The sequence below is a fragment of the Nelumbo lutea genome, chromosome 7 (assembly GCF_056320005.1).
Source record: "Nelumbo lutea isolate HS-2025 chromosome 7, American lotus-T2T, whole genome shotgun sequence".
Lineage (NCBI taxonomy): Eukaryota > Viridiplantae > Streptophyta > Magnoliopsida > Proteales > Nelumbonaceae > Nelumbo > Nelumbo lutea.
This window is the reverse complement of record NC_142690.1, coordinates 11,278,911-11,289,132: the sequence shown is the minus strand read 5'-3', so window position 1 is coordinate 11,289,132 and position 10,222 is coordinate 11,278,911. Positions and strand designations below refer to the sequence as shown.

At 38.0% G+C, this 10,222-nt stretch overlaps 1 protein-coding gene across 1 annotated transcript; it reads left to right on the top strand.

The window, feature by feature from the left end:
- Positions 1-4,414: 4,414 nt before the first annotated feature.
- On the top strand, positions 4,415-8,956 carry LOC148845081 (U-box domain-containing protein 24-like). Its single transcript, XM_088954433.1, has 3 exons — positions 4,415-5,550; positions 5,656-5,956; positions 7,344-8,956. Exons 1-3 carry the CDS (start codon positions 4,810-4,812, stop codon positions 8,795-8,797), a joined length of 2,496 nt encoding a protein of 831 aa, XP_088810559.1. The 5' UTR covers positions 4,415-4,809; the 3' UTR covers positions 8,798-8,956.
- The last annotated feature ends 1,266 nt before the right edge of the window (positions 8,957-10,222 follow it).

Genomic DNA, 10,222 nt, shown 5'->3' with positions numbered 1-10,222 from the left:
TCAGCTCCCGAAATTAAGGCAGTGCCGATCTCTATAGATTTAATGATGTGTACAAGTTATACACTAACTTATGAGAATTCATCAAAATTCATGGTGTGGTTTTGATTGGTCATACTCTAAAACATTAGATCCTCCTGTGTCATACCCATTCACTCTAATGTTTTAGAGCTTCACCACTTATAACAAGCCTGTGAGTTTTGATGAATTCTCGTTGGTTAGTGTACAACTTAGTTGTAGGAAATTAAAACATCCATTAAAGAGCTCACAACTCAAGGATTTATACACTAAAAGACATAGCAATAACAATTCAGCTGTTATCAAATACCCCTTAATAGATTGTCTTATTTATATGGTGAACCATCAGATTAGTTTATGTGGAGTTGTTGCAATGAAATATTGAGTGGGGTGTAGTGAACTGCATTATTTTGGGGATGGGCCCTGATCCAAGCAGTTGGTGGTTCTTGGATGCATTTCATTGGTTCTTCTATTTGTTTTGTATCACTGTTTGATTTTTCCAATCAATGAGACAGAAAATGTTCATATTTGGAGTCTCTCTGACCGAAAGGATTTACATGTTATATGGTGAAAATAATTTACACCTATTTATCATAAAAAAACAGAGGAAATATAGGAAAAAGTCAAATTTACAGAATGAACACAATTGATTTTTCTTACCACAGTAGATTCCACCTTGACCTAGACAGACCCATTCTTAGCTGATTTTGATTTGGGTCTATCTCTGCCCCATCGTTGCCCATGTATTGTACCATCAAATGGGTTGGTTTTCAGTCTCATTGGTATTGGATTGGATGGTGGTATTTGCTGAACTGTTTCATATCTGTGTGTCTGTGGGAGCAATCAAAGCTTGCAGTCAGTCTCAAAAAGCCCCTATACATGGACAAGTTCAGTCCTTTTCTGGACATTCTTTTTCAAGTATAAAAAGAATCTAGCAACACAAGCCAACATCTTCTTGCAGAAATTGCGGCTTAATTCCAGAAAACTTTCCTCATTGATCTCTACGTCTCCATCTATTTTTCCAATAGAGTGTGGAAACCTGATGGCTTTCTTTGAATTGGTGGCTTAGCCGTAACCGAGAGGTCATGATCAATGATCAAAATATCCATACGTCATATATGAGAGTAGGGGTGTATCGGGCAAATTGATACTTTTTTTTTTATTTTTTTTGAAACCGGTTCAGGGGGTCGGTTTAGGGTTCTTCCACCCCCTGAACCAGTCAGACCCCCAATACACCCACTATAGGGGTATATCGGAGGGGTCCCAGAACGATACGTATCAGTCAATACGGGTCAATACGTGTTGATACTTTGAACCTTGGTTATGACTCTTTTATTAGTTGTTGGGTGACTTCAATTATTGAGCAGATTTTCTGTGAAATCAATCCATGATGAATCACCTTCTAATTATATGTTGTTGGGATTCATGTGTGAGTGTACAAAGTTAAGAGAGTCTCATATTAAAAAAATAAATGAATGGCCTAAAACTTAATGACTTAAGTTTCAGGTTAAAAGTGATATCCAACTCTTGTGTATAAGTCCCATGCATATATTCATGACTCCCCACGCAGCAGATCTTTTTCCAAATTACTTAGGGCCAGCTTAGCATAGAAAATTTTAGCTGACGGACCACTTTCAACAGCTTGTGCTGTCTCCAGGCTTTCTAATGTTGGTCCATGCAGCCATCAGCCATGTATGTCAGCATTGATGGAGTTTATATCTGCTGCAATCATAGTTGCAGCATTTTGCACGGGTTGGGCCTAGGTTTCCAGGCTGTTAGGCTGGGCCCACCTAAGAAGACTGAATCTGCTTCTCACAAAGAGCTCTTCACAACAACCTCACAGCACATCCCAGCCACACATTGGAAATATCTCCCATAACTTGTATGTTATTGATGGGAGATGTTCCCAATGTATGGTAAGATGAGATGTTCTGTAAGGTTGGTGTAAAGAGCTTATTGCTGTGAGGAGCAAATCCTGGTTCTCACTCAAGTTGCAGTTTGCTGATCACTTTCCATAGCCAATCCATGCTTTACAGCTTTTTTCCAAATGGTAGTCTGTGTAGCTTCACTAGAGTTTATTATTATTAATCAATTAAATTGATTTTTTACATGAAAAGTAAAATGTTTATAATTGTTAGTTGATTAGTTATTATTTTATTTAATAATTAAATGTTAAAACTTATTGCTTCTTATAAACATTTAGTTTTTAGATATATTACTTTTTTATCATTTAAATTTGTTATATTATATGTTATTTTAATCAATTTATAAACTTTAATTAATTTTTTCTTAACCTTTGCGATTTACACCTTACAAAGCCTTAAGACTTATGCCTCACCTTTTTAGGCCATTACTCTTCAACTTCGTCCCTTTTAAAAAACCTAGTTAATGACAAATATGAAATATGTTTTTAATACACACTAAGATATGCATGTGAGGCACCCCATGGGGTGTTGATGTGATCTCAACAAATGTTGTGATCATGGTAGCTGGTCGCAACATTTCCTTGTGACCCCTGATGATATAGGGCCATGAATAGATTGGATTTGATTAATTAAAAGGAAATCCAAATCCAATGTGAAATTCAATTGAATTTAAAGATTCCGGGTTAGATTCAAATCTTATTAGATTCAGATCGAACTCAGATTTTATTTGGTTCCACTTCATTTTTAATGAAAAAAAGGTGATTACATCTTAAACTTATATATAATAAATAATTATAATACAAAATAATGAATTTAGTATATAGTACCAAATGGGTGAGCTTTCATGCAACGGCTTCGTTGCATGAGCCAAGAAACCCAAAAGGTCATCAAGTCATGCTTGGCAAAAATCTAAAAAATTGGAAAAAATGATTACATGAGCTAAAATATGAGGGCTCGTTTGGCATATTTTTTTGAGAAGATCTTCTTGTAATTCTGACAATTAAAAGATATATTGAGCTTTTGACATAAGATCTGGGCAGCCCGAAAATAGTTTGACTGACACATGTCTTTCTGTGTATTCACCCGCGTCTTTCCGCATGAGATTAAAATACAAAAGATGTGGAAAGTTTCATTTGGAGCTTCTCGAAATCAGCCCGAAATGGGCTTCTTGTATCTTTTTGGCACACCGTCTTTTAGCGGCTAAATCTTCCGTGAGCCAAACAGGAATAGACCAAAAATCTGTCTTCTCGACTTATAAACAACCGAAAAACCACCAAACAGGTCCTGAGTTTTCGATAAATTGTTGTACTTAACTTCTTGAAATCAGCTCCGTCAATACAACTCAATCATCACATTAGGAATGACAATGGATGGGTTTAGGGTGATTACCATTCACCATATTCCTCATTCCCAATCCTTTCAAATAAATCTTCGTCTCCAACTCCGATCTCCATTAGGGATAAAAATTATCCTTCATCTTTGATCAAATCCCCAGATTTTATAATTAAAAGTATTTTTAAAAAATATAAATTTATTAAAGTAAAGAACAATTTAAAGTATAAATAATATTATATATAACATATTTAACATGTAAACAGAGTTGAAAAAAGTGGGGATTTCATTCCCCATCCACAATCAGAATTCAGAAATCCCGATTAATCCCCATCGCTGTCCCTGCCCCCACCATTGCAATCTCCTTCCAACCCCATAGGATTGGGGAGGCCGAATATGGAAAAATTTGTCATCCCAACAGAAAACGCACAGCACACACATCAGGAACGAATTCACGTATGTGCGCCATATGCACATCTGAAACGTATATCAGGAACATCTTTCGTATTTGTCATTGAAAGATGTTCCTAATACACGGTTTGGATGGTGCGTTGGACGCTGGGACGCAGATGTGATCTCATCAGGAGCATCTCAACGTGTATATTGTCATCCATGCGAGATGTTCTCGATAAACGGCTGTAGTGTCTCACAGCGACCTGTGGTCAGCCGTCCGAGCTCCATGGCCATGAAGCTGAAACCGGATTCATTCAGAGCAAAGTCCGTTCCCTTGCATTGGGAATATCTTCCCATGAAATAAATGCGGCGTGCCAAATCCGTTCAAACAACCATGAAGGCATGAAGCTAGTCACTCTGGTGAAGCAAATGCGGCGTGCCAAATCCGCTCTGTTCGTCAGTTATCTCGTTCAACACAACCATTTAACGAAGAAAAAAATGTCAGCAGCAGTTCTGAACAGGTCCCATCTAACGTGCACGGTAATGCAATGTGCCCCATGCGTACGATGCTGGAAAGTTATTTGAACGGTTAGGATCAATTGTCTCTCCACTTGGTGAATCTCCAACCGTCGACTACATTTCTCATCCCTCACAGTCTGGTCCACGCCCTGGCCCACCCTTCCGACTTTTGGACAGTCATGTAGATAAAAATGAGTTTATGCTTCTGGGTCTCAAAAGAAAATCAGACCGGAGACCGAGAGGAAGAAGAAAAAGAAAGAAAACAGAGAGTGCGGTTGACTTTGTCTTCCGCGAGGAAGACGAAATATGTTTAACGAGTCAAAGACGATTGATACTAAGAAGAATATACCGTTTTTCGCAACCATCCAACGACAAAACTCCATTTGATCCATCAAATTACTCAGTAACAGTGAACAAAATCAACCCACCTCAACAATTTCCTAAAAACTTACAGACCAACCACTCTTCACGATAAGAGCCAAAATCCAGGTCTCTTTAATTTTTCATTTAATTCAGTAGGACTACAAACCCAGTTGCATTCATTTCTTCTTATCCCTTATTGACTATTTAATCACTGAAAGGATCAGATTCTAGTGGAGAACAGAGAGGAACAGGAGAAACAGAGATGAATCAAATGGATTCTCGGAGCTTCCCTCAACTCCTCTCGGAGTTACTGGCGTCTGCTGACGAGGTGGCTTCACTTGCCAAAGACTCTGAGACCGAACCGGAGACCTTCAATGAATTCGCCGTCTTCGTCGAGAAATTCTCGCCCATCCTTAATGATTTAAGGATCAACAATAAGGCCATGGACACGCCCCAGATACGAAAGGCGGTTGAGTCACTGGAAACAGAGATTAGGCGTGCCAGAACTCTGATCAGGAACTCCAATTCGAGATCTCCGGTGAAACAGATTGAAGATGTTACCCATGATCTTGGGAGATGTTTGGGCCTGGTGCTGTTGGCGAGTCTCGATGTGTCTGCGGAGATTAAACAGAAGATTGGTGCTTTGCACAAAGAAATGATTAATGCCAAGTTCAACACGAACGTAGTTGTTGATCGTGAATTGGAGTTGGGTGCTGAATTGGAAATTAAGGAGGAAGAGGAGTTTGAATTGGAGGAAGATAGGGTTTTTCTTGATGTCGACGATGTTGCTTTGCAGCTTAAATATGGTAATGACCAAGAATTTAAAGCTGCTCTTTCGGGGTTAAGTGTTCTAATTAGAGACAAACTGGTTAGGAATGAATGGATAAGTGATGAAGGAATCATCCCAATTCTGTTGAATCGATTGGGTTCAAGTAAGCAGTGTAACAGGTTGACTATAATTTTGTTACTGAGAAGACTTGCACATTTGAAAGAAGAGAACAAGGTGATTTACTTGTTTTTGAGTTTTGGAAATTGATTTTTTTTCTTAATTTTGTAATTGAGACTGCAATTTTGCTATTATATCTTACAGCGTTTAAGTATGGTACAGGAGAAGATGGCAGATCTTGGATCTCTGTCGACATTGGTGCGGTCTTTGTCACGCGATATTGAGGAGAGCAGGGAGGCTGTTGGGCTCCTACTGGAACTGTCGGAGCTCCAGGCGGTTCGCCGAAGAGTTGGCAGAATTCAAGGATGTATTGTTATGTTGGTTGCCCTGCGCAATGGAGAGGAACCCTGTGCTTCACATGATGCTGGGAAGTTGTTGAATTCTTTGTCAAGTAATACTCAAAATGTTCTTCATATGGCAGAAGCTGGTTACTTCAAGCCACTAGTGCAATATCTAAAAGAAGGTAATTGTAAAGTCTTTTAAGCTGAAATTTTTTGTTTTTCTTTTTTTTCTCTTTCATTCTTTCATTCTCTTGATGCTTCCTTCCATTATTTTTGTTGCATTTGCAAGTTTCTTATTCCAGTGTTACTAGTGTGAACTTTCGGGAAATTGCTTATTCACTACATTATGAACTGCTGGACCTGCATCTATCCAGTTAAATTTGGAGTTACGGCCTTGTTTTGTTTGTTTGCAGTGCAATTTTATTTGCTTTGGTGCAAAAGTATGGGAGTGCAGATGAGTTTGAGTACCATTTTGGTTTAATTATAGGTGTCACTCTACTTTGTTTGTTTGCAGTGCAGACAAAGTAAAATAAAAACTAAAGCTGAATGAAGTAAAACCAGAAGCAAAAATAGCAAATTTTGCAAAATTCTCATTTTCACCCCCATCCATTTGTGCTAGTACATATGAAATTGCATTGCAAATAAACAGAGCCTAGAAATCAATCTTGTTACTGCTATGCTGTCTTCAGCCTGGAACTTCAATTTTGAAGTGGACTTGCATGCCTTCTGTCACATTCTTATGACCACATGGAGCTGAGTTCTTTAGAAAAACAAAATCTTTTTCTTCTTCTATACCTGTCATCTAGCACTAGTTCTATCAGAAACAAAATCACTTTATTCCTTTCTTACCGTATAATAAATAACAAAATCAAGATAAAGAAATGGTTTCTTGCTTAAGTTTTTAATACTTAGTAGTTCCAAGAACATGGAGCAAATATCTTAGTTGAGATGAAATTTGTCATTAGATTTTTGGCCCAGAATATTATATATAGAAGAGAACATAACCATTGAAAATTTCACATGGAAGGTATCAACTAAAATGTACCATAATGCTGGATATGAATGAACACTCATGCCTCAAACATGTTTTGCAGAATGAAGTCCCCTCCTGGAACCTTCCAGTTATATCATGTTTGAACTACTAGTACATGTCAATAGCTTAACTTAATGATATTTGAAGCTACTGGATTCTAACTTGAGATTTCAAGTAAAAAAAACAGTATGAGCTCAAGTGACTATTTACCTGAGACAGCTAGGGCTCCTCTTGCTTGAGAATTTTCACAGTTTGCCTTTTCTATGGCTTCTTCTAAAAGACCTCTAACATTTTATGATCAAAATTTGTCTTTGCTTCTTCCTTATAATGTATTAGATATCTTGGCATAAATGATTGTACACAGCTCTTATTTCAGTCATGTCAAATATACAAGATCACAATTCCGCAGCGTGGTTCCTAGTTTATTTATCTCCTCAAATTATTAAATTTGGGAACTAGCTTCTGTTGCTTTGTGCAATCTTGCACGCTCCTATTTATTTATCTATGTGAATAAGCTCTCTATAAACCTTTTGTAGGTTCTGATATGAGTAAGATTCTCATGGCAACAGCACTTTCAAGAATGGAGCTCACAGACCAGAGCAGAGCTTCCCTTGGAGAAGAAGGAGCAATTGAACCCCTAGTCAAAATGTTTAGTTCAGGGAAGCTTGAAGCAAAACTATCTGCTTTGGGGGCATTACAGAATCTGTCCAGATTAACTCAAAATGTCAAGCATTTAGTTAGGTCAGGCATTGTAGCTTCTCTGCTCCAGCTCCTTTTCTCAGTCACTTCTGTGCTCATGACTCTACGGGAACCAGCTTCTGCCATTCTTGCTAGCATAGCCCAATCTGATTCTGTTCTTGTGAATCAAGATGTGGCCCAAAAGATGCTATCACTTCTAAGCCTCTCCAGCCCAGTAATTCAGTATCACCTCTTACGAGCACTCAATAGTATTGTCATCCACTCCAGTGCATCCAAGGTTAGATCTAGAATGAAAGAAAATGGTGCAATTCAGCTTCTACTGCCCTTCCTAACTGAAAGAAGCACTGAAATCAGAACAGTTGCCCTGAATGTACTGAATAATCTAACTAAAGATTTGCCAAAAGAGTTGACTGAAGAACTTGGGGAGTTCCATCTCAATATCATTGTGAATATCATCTCCGAGTCAATATCTGAGGATGAAAAAGCTGCTGCTTTGGCCTTACTGAGTAATATTCCAGTTAGTGACAAGAAAGCAACAGATATACTCAAAAAGGCACATTTACTGCCGATTCTCATATCCTTGATGGGTACATGCACCACAACTTCAGCATCCACAAGTAAATGGATGGAAGAGAGCATTGCAGGTATACTGATTCGGTTTACCATCCCTTCAGATAAAAAACTTCAGCTACTATCAGCAGAACAGGGAGTGATTCCTTTACTTGTGAAGTTACTCTCAACTGGGTCACCTGTTGTCAAATGTAGAGCAGCAACTTCACTAGCTCAACTATCACATAATTCATCATCCTTAAGCAAGTCTAGAACATCCAGATGGTTGTGTGTTCCTCCCTCTGTAGAAGCATTCTGTGAAGTTCATGACGGATATTGCTTTGTTAAAAACACATTTTGTCTCATAAAATCTGGTGCTATCCCTTTTCTACTCCAAAGTTTGGAAGGTCAAGACAGAGAAGCAGATGAGGCCATTCTTGGTGCTCTATCGACTCTCATGCAGAATGAGACATGGGAAAGTGGAAGCAAAGTAATAGTCAAAGCATTAGGTGTACAGGCCATATTAAGAGTTCTTGAAGTAGGGAATGTAAAGAGTCAAGAGAAAGCACTTTGGATGCTGGAGAGAATTTTCAGAATTCAGGCTCACAGAGTGCAATATGGGGAACCTTCCCAAGCTTTGCTCATTGATCTTGCACAGAAGGGAGCTCCTACCCTAAAATCAACAATTGCTAAAATATTGGCACATCTTGAGCTCTTGCAGGTACAATCAAGCTACTTCTGAGAAGATTAAGGCAAAGTGATTCTGTGTGCATAATTTTGTTCAGCCATACTGTATTTTTTAGTTCTTTTGTTAATAAGCCAAGAAATTTATGGAAAGGGATAACACTAGATGTCTATATCTGTTTACTCTTGGCATAAACTTCACTTTGTCAACTCTTAACTGGGCCAGACTGTCAGCAGCATCGTTTAGTTCTCTACAACTACCTTGATCCTTTCTTTTATCCAATAAGGTACATTACAGTTAATAAAAAATGAAACAGAGAAGCTGAACAATGTACTTAATCACTTTCAAGACACTTAAGTCCTGAGGCAAGATAATTGAATTCATACCCCATAAGGTCATAACTCAGAAGTATTGTTGAATTAAGAGTCAAGAACCCCACTCAACTTTCCAGAATGTTGGAGGATAATGGAGGATGGTGATAATTAATATCTGTCTTAGAGATCCTCCCATTTGGTTAAATTATTTCGTTCAAGATAAAAAAGGAAAATCAAGACAATTCAGCTTGTTATTGAACATTGATCATTCATCATTTGGTCTAAATGATCAAAATATCTACCAGAGGATCGTTGTCTTTTGAATCATACATATTGAAGCTAGAATCTTGGTGGTGAAGATGAACAATCCATTGAAATGAGTTCCAAGACCAGCTATTTCACTCACAGACAAATTAGTTACTGAATTCAAGAATATTTTTTATACCATGAAGCTTCTGATCATAGATTCTTTAATTGGACTAAATGCATAATCATAAACCGGGAAGGACTAAACTAAACTAATCTCAAGTCACACACGCCATGTAAACTATAACACCAATACATTGTTGGCTTATACAAAACAGGAACTTCTGTTCTTAGTTTTATTCAAACTTGCTTTCAGAAGCAGTTACATGTAAAGTGGAGAGTGTTCAAGATTATTTTAGCCCAATATAACATACTTTGCAGAAGTTACTTTAATGAAGAAACCACAATCAGTGAACAAAAAGGGAAAAAATATATACTGAATTATTGAACAAAATTTCAGACTTTTAAGTGTAACAAAGAAAAAGAAAAAAAAAATTCTAAACCTTAGCTTCTTCAGTTGCTATACTTCAAGAACATGGGAACAATGAGCAGACCAATGTCAAATCGTAAGAACCCTCCTAGTCGTGATGAGAAAGAAAGAAGGAACAAATTCCATTTAAGTTCTATACTGTAGCTTGTTGGTCTTGATTGTTGCATTAGCCTCAGCTATGGCAAGTCTCCCTGCAGTCTTGAAATCGAAGCTGCAATCATGCTCTTCTGGATAGGGGTGCAGCGAGCAGAATGTGCTCCCACACCTGCAGGTGAAATCCAGTAACCCCACACGCTTGCTGCAACCTGAGCAACGGTTAGACGATGCTTTCTAACCCACTAAGGATGCAAAAGAAGATGAAGAAGATGTCGT

Coding starts and splice junctions, on each gene's coding strand:
- LOC148845081 (XM_088954433.1), top strand. CDS start 4,810: ATGAATCAAATGGATTCTCGGAGCTTCCCTCAACTCCTCTCGGAGTTA. Junction 5,551..5,655: donor ATTTGAAAGAAGAGAACAAG/GTGATTTACTTG, acceptor AGTATGGTACAG/GAGAAGATGGCAGATCTTGG. Junction 5,957..7,343: donor AGTGCAATATCTAAAAGAAG/GTAATTGTAAAG, acceptor AACCTTTTGTAG/GTTCTGATATGAGTAAGATT.